Here is a 12,938-nt window from a genome sequence, read left to right on the forward strand (position 1 = left end):
AAAAAAGAAAAAGATATCAAATGTAGTTGCTCTATCTCATATGCCCAACCATTGCAGCGCGAAACAGAGCTCGTGGCCTCTGATGAGAGGACCCTGAAGATGGACCAGGGATTTTATGCCTAGCTTATTTTTATCATCACACAAGATCTCTGAAAGTGTTACAGAATACCTCAAGGAATTCTTCTATTTAAAATACTTTCAAGCATTTAGCAGTTGCCACTGAGATCTGACTTGACATTTCCACGCGGCTTCTGTTGCTTGGTAAAAGGTGTCTGAGTATTTAGTTTTTCTCGTTGTTTGGCCTACCCCGTGTGTGGTTTTTGGTTATATCAGCTGCACGTATCACACGAAGTTGTCCATTATAATGGGGCCTTATGTTTAACTGAGGGGCGTCCTTGGTGGGTCTTGACATTTACAGAGGAGGACGTTGACTCAGAAATCATCCGTGGTTATTTTTGGTCATTTCAGGGGAGAGGTATATGTATAACTTAAGGGACAGGAAATGTCTAAGTGTACAAGCACGGGCCCCTTCCTTATCTACCCCCATCCCCACATCCCCACAGGATGTGACACATGTTTTAATACTTCGAGCACACATGTGTTGCAGTGAGGGCCATTAGTACTAATTTGAGCCTAGATTTACAGACATGCAAATGTAGCTCTGTATCTACCATATTCATAAAAGCTAGAATGGGAAAAGACTCTTGTAACTGAAATATCATTGTTTTAGCCCCACCCCCACAGGGGTGCAGGTGGTGCTGGTGTGATCTGACATGTGAGCCAACGGTGTAGCAGAATGCAGGGTCGCTTGCTTGCTTAAAACCTACAGATACGAGTTAGGAAAAAAAGGAAAATGGATTTGCTTACAGTCCTGACTGGAGGGTGAGAGAAATTCCAAGCTTCTCCCCAAGTTGCCTATAGCAGTGCTGTTATTTATAAGATAAAACAAAAGCCAGGAGGCAAAGCCTAGGTAGGCCTAGAACTGCACAGAGGTCATTTTCTTGGAGACAGTTCCTCCCATATCACCCCAGCAGGATATTTAATAGAGACATTCTGGTGCTTCTGGAGCTCCTGTTGGCTGTACTTTACTGCTCGGCCTCTGTGCTTTTCTCTTAATAAAAGGCCACAGCAATATAAAGGGGAAAAGGTTCCTTCTTCCTTCCTTTTTTATTGTTTGGTCTTTAATTTTATTTCATTTTTCCTTCCTCTTGATGCTTTATACAAGTGACCATTCTAGAAAAACTGGAATTTAATAATAATAATAATAATAATAATAATAATAATAATAATAATAATAATACCAGTAGTAGCAGCAGCAGCAGCAGCAACAATAGTAGTAATAGTAATAATAATAGCAGCAATAGCTGTCTCAGCCCTGGCATCTCCTCTCTACTAAGCACACAGCCAGACTTGTAGTCATCGTTGCAGCTAATGTATTCTTAGTCATCTGGTCACTAACATCAGACATCTGTCCTGTTCTTCACGTCACACCCAGTCTTCTTTCAAAATATTTCCTCAGTGTTTACTTTTTTTCCATCCCCACTCTGGCCTCTGTGGTCCACACCCTCATACTTCATATATATAATAAAATAGCACTTATGTCCTACCTTCTCTTTGTGTGTGTTCCCAGATTCCTTGGCCACGGCCCGGCATGAATTGCCGGGGCGTGGTCTTTCCACGCAGGTGGGCGTGTCCCGGCCCTGCTCCTGCCTCCTTCACTGCCTGAAGCTGTACAGGAAACTCTCTAATGAGCAGTAAGCCTGTACACTCAGCTGGGTTTCTTGCGTTTACTTAGATCACTGGCCCTACTGAATGACTTTCAGTTTTATCTGTGTTTTATTTTTCTCACATTATTTTTATTTCGGCCACTGAAACCTTGAGTCGTGAGAAGAAATGGGTGTTTCCTGGCACTTCTGTACGGGGTGAGCGGTAACATGGTTTTTATTAGGGGAACGCTCATTAAATCCGTGGCTTCCTGTTTAGAGCACGATCTCTAATGACTTCAGTGCAACCCTCTGTAGCTTGTGCAGCTTTTTTTCTCCTTCAGACTAGAAATTGACTGAGCAGGTAGCACCCTGTCTTTCCTCTTTGGTTGGCATCTGTGTCAGAGTGAGGGCAACAGAAGGTATGGAAGTGATTAAGATTAAGGATGAGGGCTCTGATTGCCTTTGTTTTGCTATTTCTTTTTCTTTCTTTTCTTTCTTTTTTTTTTTTTTTTTTTTTTTTTTTTTTTTTTTTTTTTTTTTGGTTTTTCGAGACAAGATTTCTCTGTGTAGCCTTGCCTTGTCCTGGAATCACTGTGTAGACCCGGCTGGCCTCGAACTCACAGTGATCCATCTGCCTCTGCCTCCCAAGTGCTAAGATAAAAGTATGAGTCACCACCACCCAGCTGTTGTGTTATTTCTTTATGGCTGAGGGCAGAATTTATTTTATTTCTCAGTTTCTACTGGGTTCTCCCATTGCAGCTATGGTGGTGAAGAGAGAGAGACCTCAGACTTAATACTCCTCCACATGAGAGGGATGCGAGAGAAAAGGGATGAGGCAGAGGCCAAGGTCCAGAACAGGCCTTCTTGTCTGAAACCTGGAGAGCTGTGGCTAAATGTTCACAGCTGAGCAAAGGGCGGTGAAGTCAGTTTTCACATGATGACAGTGACTAGGCTTTAAATGTACTAAAGAGTGGTGAGAGCTCAGAGCTTAAATGAAATGATATGTTATAATTTGGGGGACCTTTTCTATTCATCTCTTCTGACTCCCAAATAAATTGGCACAGAGACCTATGGATATATTAACAACCATTTGGCTTTATCTGGACAGCTTTGAGCTGTACTAATCCTCTAAGCTAGTCTGGCTACTTCCCAGTATACTCCCCACACTACTTGCCATACTGCTCCTGCCTGGGCCATTTCTGCCATCAGACCACATCCTTCCTCTCCCTCTTCTTCCTCCTCCTCTCCCTTGTGGTCCCTACCTAAGACCTCCAGACTGGGAACACAAGTTCTGCCTACCTACCTCCTCTGCCCAGTAATTGTCCGTCAGCTTTGTTTGTTTTTTTTTTTTTTTTTTTTTTTAATCAAACCAATCAGAGATAGTTGGTGAACAAAGTTTATGCAACATTGGTCAGTGTGTGTGATAATGTCCATGTCTGGACTGCAACCAGATCTCAGGGCCCAGAATTCAGTATCTGAATACACAGAGCACTAGACTAACCCTCAAGACTTAAATAAAACAAATAGATAAAGCGGGGGGTGGGGTGGGGGGAGAAGGGAGGCACATTTGTCAATTATGTAGATTAAGTCTTATAATACCTCAAGGGGAAAACAAAACACATCAGTGCTGCTGAAGTTTAAGAGACGGGGAGACAGATCTAGCATTTAACTCACTTAAGACTATAGATGCTGTGTTTCAGGGATGAAACATGAGACCAGGTGCCTTGGACTCTTCAACACATACGGAATTTTCATTTCTTTGGTTATTTTTCAAAGCACCACCTTCCATACAGAGTCCCCTGCTGGCTTGATGAAGGAGAGAGGGCGAGTGTTTGCGCAGAGAAGAGAGGAGTGAGCCAGACAGTATGTCACATGAACAGAATCTAAGAGAAGATATAAACCTAATAACTTTATTCCTGCTTCGGCGTGTTTCCTCGGCTGCAGTTTCTTCTCAAAGGGACAGCGTACCGAGTTTTCTGCAGTAAAAGTTACGGCCCTTGCGTTTTACGTTTCAGGACCAGTGATAAAAGGAGAAACTTGGCCAAACAAAAAGCTGAGGCTCAAAGGAGGCTGTATGGTCAAAATCCAATAAGAAGGCTTTCGCCGGGCTCCTCCGACTGGGAGCAGCAGAGGCACCAGCTGGAGAGGCGGAAAGAAGAGTTGGTACGAACAGCGGGTTCAGTGTATTGGCTTATTTTTATTCTGACTTGCACTGTGGTGCACAGTCAACCCACGCTAGGCAAGTGCTCTGCCACTGAGCTACACCCCAGCCTGGTGTGAACCTTTTTACAGCATGCCTACAGTTTGAACTGCTTTATTTACATCACGTTTTGTTTATGAAATCTGTTCACTTTTAGAAAGAGAGACTCGTTCAAGTACGAAAGCAGGTTTCGCGGGAAGAACATGAAAACAGACACATGGGGAACTACAGGTAACTGCTGACATATGGGGAAATGTACACAGGTAACGGCTGCGATGTTCTCACTGAGGCCGAAGAGGCGTCCGAGCAGTGGTTTCTCATCACCAGCTTTTTCAGCATATTTTAAGTATTGTGCTTTCTTTGTTAGAAACAGCATTTCACTGTGTTTCAGGAGAGTAAAGGGAGTCTGCGAGTAGATGGTTCTAGCGGAAGCTGCTTTTGCTAGCTGGTCAGCTTCTGCTCTGCCCAGGGAGGCTTTTAACCAACCTTTCCTGTACCTGTACTTGGTCATTCTGTGCTATTTTTAAAAAGGCAAAATTCAGATCTTCCAATATTCTTTCTGGCAGGTTTTGGTGGCTGTTGTACTTCATTTTAAACCTAATTTCTCTACAACTAGGAAAAATAAGAACATATTTGAAGGGTATGGGTGGAGATGGGGGGCCGGGGAGTAGGAAATCTTCACAGTGTCCCCCAGGAAAGGACAAGAAGGGGACCCCTTACTGTTCTTAGAAAGATGGTCTTTCCTTCCAGCCTGAGATCACCTCGTCTGGATTTAGCAAAGGATGCGCAGGGGGTTTGGGTTTTCTCACACTTCCTGTAAGACGTTCTTTCCCGACGCTGACACCTCCACAGCAGCAAGAAGAGCTGAAAACACTTTCCCACTCTGCTTCTACCTGTGTTCATGCCCTCTCCCCAAAGGATCACTCAGAGGAGTGTCTGCAGTCCACACACTTAACATACACACTGAGACCGGCTGCGTTATCCCAGGTCCCCCCCCCCCCCCCGTGGGACACTTCCAGTCAGAGTTAACACTTCACCAACTTGTCCAAACATCATTCCTCAAGCACTTCAGCCAAACCCTATCCTTTCTGTCTTCCAGTACTGAGTCGCTGAGTGAAACTTCTCCGTGTGGATGTTAACTGGCACCCACCAATCATCCACGCTTGCCTCTAGCACCTCGTTGGCCCAGAGCAGGGAGGGCAGTAGTGTTCTAAATGGCTGATTCTAACTATCGGATTGGGTTTCTCTGGTCTTTGTTTGGTAGGAGAATTTATCCCCTGAAGATAAAATCCTGCTGGAGAAATATGAAGGCTTGTTGGCGGTGGCCTTCCAGACCTTTCTGTCAGGAAGAGCAGCTTCGTTCCAGCGTGAACTGAACAATCCTCTGAAAAGGATGAAGGTGAGAGGATGAGTGTCTGCACTGAGAAGGAGCCAGAGAAGCAATATGTCTTTAGTCAGGAGCCCACCTTAGGGCTGAGGGAGTGGCTCAGCGGGGGGAGGGCTTGCTGTTTCAACATGAAGGCCTGACTCCAATTGCTGTTCCCCTGTGTATGAAGCCGGTTGAAACCGTTCATGCATCTGCGACTCCAGTGCTTTTCAGAGGTCAGACAGAATCCCCGGGCCTTGCTGCCTGCCAGCTTGGCCCAGGTTAGGGAGAGACCCTGGTTCAAGGGAATAAGGCAGAGTGATAGATGCACAGCCTCCAACTGGCTTCTTGCACACACGGGCACACACACACACACACACACACACACACATATATACACATGCATGTACACATATACATATACATACACACATGCACATATACACACATGCATGTACATATACACACACAGATAAACACAAACATACACACATGCACACACATGCATGTACACATGCACACACACATGCATGTACACATATACACATACATACACACATGCACACATACACATAACACACACATGCACACATACACACACAGACACAGACACACACACACACACAGCCAGAGTCTTTGTCATTTTAGTAGCCATCCTTCCTAGATTGGAATACATTTCTACTGTAAGCTGTGATTACGTGTTTCTCCAATAAACTTTAAGGAGACTGTGAAGTTGACATCACAGATATGTGAACATAGTTTTGTCAGTGTTGGGACCTGGGTCACACAGGAAGATGGCTGCTTATGCTCTTCAGCACAGCTGCTCAGGCCTGCTCAACTTCCAGTTGTTGTGCCTGGACTTACATTTTCTCCTTGGACCTCAACATAAATTTAGATGAGCACAGGAGAAGGCCGTTGGGTGCTTAGAGAGTCCCTCTACTGGTCACAGGCACAGAATTAAAATATTTCATATGGCTGTAAGGCATTCCTGCACTGGTTACTGTTTCTAAGAAGCTTCATTAACTGGTTCCTGTTAACTCATTCCTAACATTAAATTCTTTCTAAATGAAACTCTCAGGCCCGTTTTCATTTTCTCTGTTGCATTTTAATATTAAATTGCGCTAATTGGTGTTAATGAGATGAAGTCTGGAAGGTGAGCATGAGCTTTGCATGTCTTAGTGTCCAGTGAGATAATTTCCTAAATTCGGGTATTCTGAGATTTTAGCAGTATGCTGGAAAGGGCATGCTTGCACACTCGGCTTCTGCTGTGCATTCTATTCATCACAGATTGTGGTAAAGGGATCTGAAGAGGTTGCCTTTAATGTCTCCTTGTTTGACCCTCGTGACCACCAACCACTGTTAGTTCCTAGAACGATCCCTGCACATGAGCTCACAGAGCTCAGCGGACTTGAGCCTATACTTGTTTACTGACCACAGTTTCTATGATGATTTTGAAGGAGGAAGATATTTTGGATCTTCTGGAACAATGTGAAATTGACGATGAAAAGTTGATGGGAAAGACTCCCAGAATCCGAGGACCAAAGGTGAAATGTCACTACCTTCCATAGTGCCAAAGTCCACGTCAATGAGTGCAAGTGATTTCTCCTAAATATTTCCCTCAAGAGTTATGATGCATTTTTATAGGAACTTTAGGAATTCTGTGTCTAGTAAAGGCAAAACCGAGCAAATGGTGTTACCTCGTGCACACACACACACACACACACACACACACACACACTTTGCTTCATTAGCTTCCTTTAGATTTTTGTTTGTCCCCAATTGCTAATGAACACCTCATGATTCAGATAGGCTGGATTTAGGTAGGTTTCTGTTTCAGTCCCAGATAATTAACAAAAAATTGTGTAGGACCATAGGTAAGGCACATTGTGACTCTGCAGATACATCAGTAGGGGGCCCTCCTGTCTGTCTATCTGTCTGGTTTCCATGTAGTGCATATCCACATTGTATGTTGAATGTAACTCTCTTCTCCCCTTTTTTGTCCCTTTCTCTTCCTGTTAGTTTCCCCATCTTTCTAAGTTCTTTTATTTTTATTCTCACATTATGTGTACGCGATTATAAAATTTTGTAAGATGTCTATACAAAATCCAGGAACCACAATAGGAAAATTATCGGAGGTTGTCTTAATTCACTTAGTATGGCTATCTTCAGTGTCATCTTTAATGGCATGAATTTGGCTTCACTTTTAAAAAATATTTATTCACTTTACATCCTGATTGCAGCCCCCCTCTCCTCCCAGTGCCCCCCTTACATAGCCCTCCCCCAATTCTCTCTCCTTCTCCTCAGGGAAGAGGGAGGTTCTCTTATGGGTACCAGCCCACCCTGGCACATTAAGTTGCTGTAGAACTGGGCTCACCCTCTCCCACCGAGGCCAGACAAAGCCGATCAATTAGGGGAACAGGCTCCAAAGGCAGGTATCAGAATTAGAGATGGCCCCCATTCTAGTTGTTGGGGAATAAAGACCAAACTGCCCATCTGTTACATACATGCAGGGGCACAGGACCAGGCCATGCAAGCTCTTTGGTTGGTGGTTCAGTCTCTGTTAGCCCCCATAGGCCTAGGTTAGTTGACTCTGTAGGTCTTGTGGAGCCCTTGACCACTCTGGCTCTCTCAGTCCTTCCCACAACTTTCCCGTAGGACTCCCTGAGCTCTGACTACTGTTTGGCTCTGGGTCTCTGCATTTGTTCTCAGCAGCTGCTAGGTGAAACCTCTCAGAGGAGTTATGCTAGTCTATTGACTATAAGCACAGCAGAGTAACATTAATAGCGTCAGGGATTGGTTTTCTCCCATGGGATGGGTCTCAAGTAGGGCCAGTCTTTGGTTGGCCACTCCCTCCATCTTTGATTTATCTTTGTCCCTGCACATCTTGTCGGCAGGACAAACTTTGGTTCAAAGGCTTTGTGGGTGGGTTGCTGTCCTTATCCCTCCACAGGAAGTCCTGCCTGGCTACAGGAGGTGACCATTTCTCTTAGTGGATGAAAATTTTTATTGTTTATGGGGACCACATTTTCCCTGTCCGTTCCTCTGATGTTGACATTTAGGTTGGCTCCATAGCATAGCCATGGTAAGTGATGCAGAAATAAGTACTGATCTCAGGAATGTGCTATGTTGTCTTTGGAGAGCCTTTATCACAGACACAGTGACAGTGACAGTGAATTCTTAAGAACAGACGCAGTTCTTAGTGTTAAAGTTATTTTTATAAAACCGTGTTTATTTCACAGTTTCTCTCTTAGCCCAGCTATCACAGAAATAACTTAGATTTTTAAATATTTGCTTAATAATAAGCTTCACAACACAATAACTGGGCAGTTATTACTATATTCCTAACCCTCTAAGCTAATTTGGTTTTCTCCCAGAGATACTTGGACTTTGTAGCGTTTCCTTTTCCAGCGCTCTCTCCTGATGTCTTCTGGACCTTTCCCATGGGCTGAATCCCCCACTTTTCCCTCTAACTCCTCCTTCCTTGGCTGGCAGGAAGTCCACCCCTATTCTCTTCCCTGCTCAGGAGTTTGCTGTCAGCTGCTTTATTGGCATATCAGGGGACAATTGGGGAGCAGAGCTTATACAACATTCAGACAGGAGAGTCTCAGAACAAGGACTGCAACCAGACATGGGGCCGGGGGCACAGAAATCAGCATCTGAGTTACACAATAGCCTTATGCCTATATCTTAGGAAGGAGAAAGCTGTTGTAAGAAGGCAAAAATGAGGTCAGTGTTTGTTCTGCTTAACACCACGCTCCTGCAGTTTATAATATATGATGAATTGCTCGCTAGCAGGGAAGCAAGAAGTCGAATGTGAGAAATCATAGAGACACTTGCCGGCATGTACTCTTTCATTTATATTTCAGTATTGCTAAACTCCCCCTCCATTGTGAGATTCTCAGGCTTTTAAGTCCTGTTCACTAAAACAAAGAAGGAATCCCTCTCCGATGTGTTGCTGCATTGACTAGAGACTCCTTCCTAACCAGCCCACACCCTGGCTACTTCCTGTGAGCTCTTTCTTGAACCACCATGTAGGCTCAGGTTTCATAGCCCCTCCCCCACCTCCTCCTCAGGACTGATGCTGTTGCAGAGCAGCTGTCATGAGGCACTATATTTGTGTGAGGGTGTGATGACCTTGAAGGTGCATCTTTTATCTGCAGCACCTAAGAGTGTCTAGGATGTCACACATTCCCAAAATCTATTGGTCAAATCTGTTGAATGTGTGTAAAATGTTCTCATTGGCTAGTTGAAGAGCAGACGGGTGAGCGTCAAAGCAAAGTGGATACGGTGAATACTGAGTGGACTGTAAGCTAGGCGGGGTGACTGAGGACAGCTTTCTGGAGGGATTGCCATTGGAACTGGGTTTGCAAAATGAGCCCTATTCATCTGGGTTAGGAGGGACATTCAAGGCAAAGCAATAGAGCTGTGATGCTGCGCCAGGTGGAGAAGTCTGTGGCATGCTACAGGAGGCAAGGGCGACATGTGAAGACCTCAGGTGTCCAGCATTATTCTGAAAGCTGAAAGTTCCTGTGAAACAAATCTATTTAGATCATCTGAAAAAGTGAGTGCCCTTGTGAACCATGGCTCCATCTGGGGAAAGCTCTGAGGAGTTTTTTTTTCTTTTCTTTCTTTCTTTCCTTCTTTCTCTCTTCCTTTCTTCTTTTTCTTCTTTTTTTTCTTTTTTCTTTTTCCTTGCTTTTTGAAACAGGGTTTCTCTGTAACACAGAGTCCTGGCTGTCCTGGACTCTCTTTGTAGACCAGGGTGGCCTCCAACTTACAGAGATCCACCTGCTTCTGCCTCCAAAATGCTGGGATTAAATGTGTGCACCACCATGCCTGGCTCATTTGAGGAATTTTTAAGCTTTGCATATTTTACAAGTATATTGTATCAACCAGTTGTACCAGTAGAGTTCCTAAGCTTTGCATGGCAAGCACCGCAGTTTGCCATAACCAACCTGAGACAGCCTGGGGACACAGCATTGATGGTAGAGAGGCATGTGCAAAGGCCCAGAGGCGTCTTGTATTTACCTTCATTTTCTTTACGTGAGATTTGCCATCCAAAGCAAAGCGTGATGGATGGATTCTGGGAAGAGCCCACATTGTGTATTTTCCAACTTCTACATAAACAGGAGGAGTTAACGATGTAGTTGTTGAAATGATGAATCGGGCAACTCCTTAACTGTTAGAGTCAGCAGAATTTCTGTGTAGCTGAGAGCAGCATAATTAATGTAGGAGTGTATTTATAATTCTTATTTAAGTTTTATCCAGGTTTCTAAAGTGACCCAAACTTCTAGAGACCTTCTGCTTCAGAGGAACAGGGCTTTGTGGTGAATAGTGCTCACCAAGGTCTTCATTAGTTGAATAATAATTTGAAATGATTTTTGTTAGATTAACTTTGTACAGGATAAGTATTACCATCTCAATTATTTCAGAAGGAATATTAGTTAGCCACACAAATAAGTGCTACATAAAGCATTGGCCATGTTTTCAAATTGGTACACACACATTTCTTTTACTTGTACATTTATGTATTTTTATATCTGGCCTGTTTAATAATAAAACTACAAATAAAATTATGTAGCATGATTTGTGTCATAGTTTCATGCCACCGTCAAATTCCAATCATATAGTTAAAGAGCGACTGAGAGTTCATATTGCTATGACTCCTATTTACTATTTTCTATTGCTTGAACAGCCACGCTGGTCAAGAGGTCCTAAATGCCTGCATGACACGACACTTCAGCTGCCCACTCCCACTACGACTTCTCCGTAGGGTCGATTAATTATGCAGTCAGTCTTTGGGAAAGTGGGAAAGCAGTGTGCTGCTTGGAGGAAGGCACTCCTGCATGCCGGATCGTGCTTCCTTCAGGGTATGCTAAACTTCTGAAGAGACATCTTTTCTCTGGGGTTCGTGTTTGCCCAGGTTGTCAACGTGTTTGATGACTGTGTTACTGGCAAGTGTTTTTATGCATTTCTGTTTGAGCATTTTTTAGTACTCTGTAAATATTAGGCCATCAAAAGAAGAGCATATGCTTAAAGACAAGTTGGTACCCAGTGTATTCAGTTCCTTTCTCTTGTAGGTCGTATTTCATCCTTTGCACAAGCTGTAACTTTAATGCCATCATACTTTGGCTTGCTTTGTATTCCAGATGCTTCTCCCCTCCTTCTCTCATCCTGTACTGTCACACTGGAGAGACATAGTTTCTTTCCATAAACTCCCATGACGTCCTAGGAATTCATTATGGTAGGCAATAGCATCAGAGCCACCAGTATGCAACTGCAGAAGACTGTCTCAGCAGGAACAGGGGGTGTATGGTGTTTGTAACAAGCAGGCTTCAAATAACTGAGTTACAGAACTGCCCTGTCCTCCATTAGGCACGGCCTTTCTGAGTTAGGCCATCCCATCTCTCTCTCTGTCCCTCCACATGCCTGGTGCCTTTAGAAACATCTGTCATGAGGAGTGGAAGTAGGTTGAATCTATTAGAAATATTAGGACATAATACCATGGCAATCAGACGTGTACAGAGTCACTCTTCTGCATCATGTCCCTCTTCCAAAAAGTTTCACACCACAGCGATTTTCATATATCATGCTGGTAGAATGTCACGTTGATAATGAAAAGCAATGAAAGTCCATTGTGGCCAGGCTGCATTAAAGGTAGAAATTCTCTATGAAGGGTCGTACACAAGTCATCACATTTAAAAAGTGGATGCTTAGCTAAAATACACAAAGAGCATGTGAGACTGGCTTTGGGTTCAATTCCAAGTAAAATAAAGGAATGAACAACCAAATATCAGCAGTGAGCCAGCCATGTGAGCAGTGCTTGGCTTCCTGAACATCATGTGAGTGGCTCCGTTATAGTGCGTGGTCTTACTTCTGATGGCTTCTCTTGTTTCCGCTTTGTTAGTCCCTTTATCCTTCTCCGGTCCCACCCCAGTCATCTTTTACTAGGTGAGTCTTGATGCCTAATCTCTCATATGCTGTTTATATTTTTAGATGAAATATTTCCCCTCGCTTTGTTGTTCTTTGTTTATGGAAACTGCTGTTTATTGCAGTTGAGTAGAAACAGCATTGTCCTTCTCAGGGCTGCGCACAGGATGTCAAGGAAGCTTCACAGCTAGTATGTCCTCTACTGGCCGAAAAGCACCAAGAAGTAGAGAGGGCTTTCCATGTTCACTAATAAGCAGTGAGGATGGGGAGGGGGCAGATTCTAACCAAGCGACGTGTCCCTTTGTTGCAGCCCCTGTGTTGCATGCCGGAATATGCGCAGGTGATGAAGATGCAGAAGTGTTACTGTAGCAGCGAGAGCAGCTATGACAGCAACAGCAACAGCAGCAGCTCGGAGCTGGAGGAGAATGAAAAAGAACTGTGTCAGAAGAGACGAGAGCAAATGCCATATAACGTCAAGCACAGCAGTCACTGCAAGCTAATCCACCGGTCCAGTAAGTCAATCTCTCCTACATTGCTACATGAAGAATTATTGAATTGAAACTCTTGAATTCAATAATAAAAAAAAAAGTCCTTGGGCCAAAAGAAGCATTGTCATGTGTGAGGAGACCTGTATTCTATCCCCTGTCTTTCCCTAGTCAGAGCTGGGTCCGTCCCTCAAGCCCTCTCCACATCTGCAAGTTGAATTGAGGATCCTTTCTTCCGACTTCCATAGCTC

The 12,938-nt window shown here is 44.0% G+C and overlaps 2 protein-coding genes across 2 annotated transcripts in view; both read left to right on the forward strand.

Moving 5' to 3' along the window:
- Positions 1–4,199, forward strand: part of LOC127206589 (tubulin polyglutamylase TTLL7-like) — a 103,675-nt gene extending 99,476 nt beyond the window's left edge. Inside the window, 2 exon segments of the mRNA XM_051165907.1 lie at positions 3,722–3,869; positions 4,064–4,199. Of these exon segments, the coding sequence (XP_051021864.1) occupies positions 3,722–3,869; positions 4,064–4,141 (226 nt within the window). The 3' untranslated portion in view covers positions 4,142–4,199.
- The window catches only part of LOC127206590 (tubulin polyglutamylase TTLL7-like), a 150,869-nt gene that overhangs the window by 99,476 nt on the left and 38,455 nt on the right, over positions 1–12,938 (forward strand).

The sequence above is a fragment of the Acomys russatus genome, chromosome 23 (genome assembly GCF_903995435.1).
Source record: "Acomys russatus chromosome 23, mAcoRus1.1, whole genome shotgun sequence".
NCBI classification, from domain to species: Eukaryota; Metazoa; Chordata; class Mammalia; order Rodentia; family Muridae; genus Acomys; species Acomys russatus.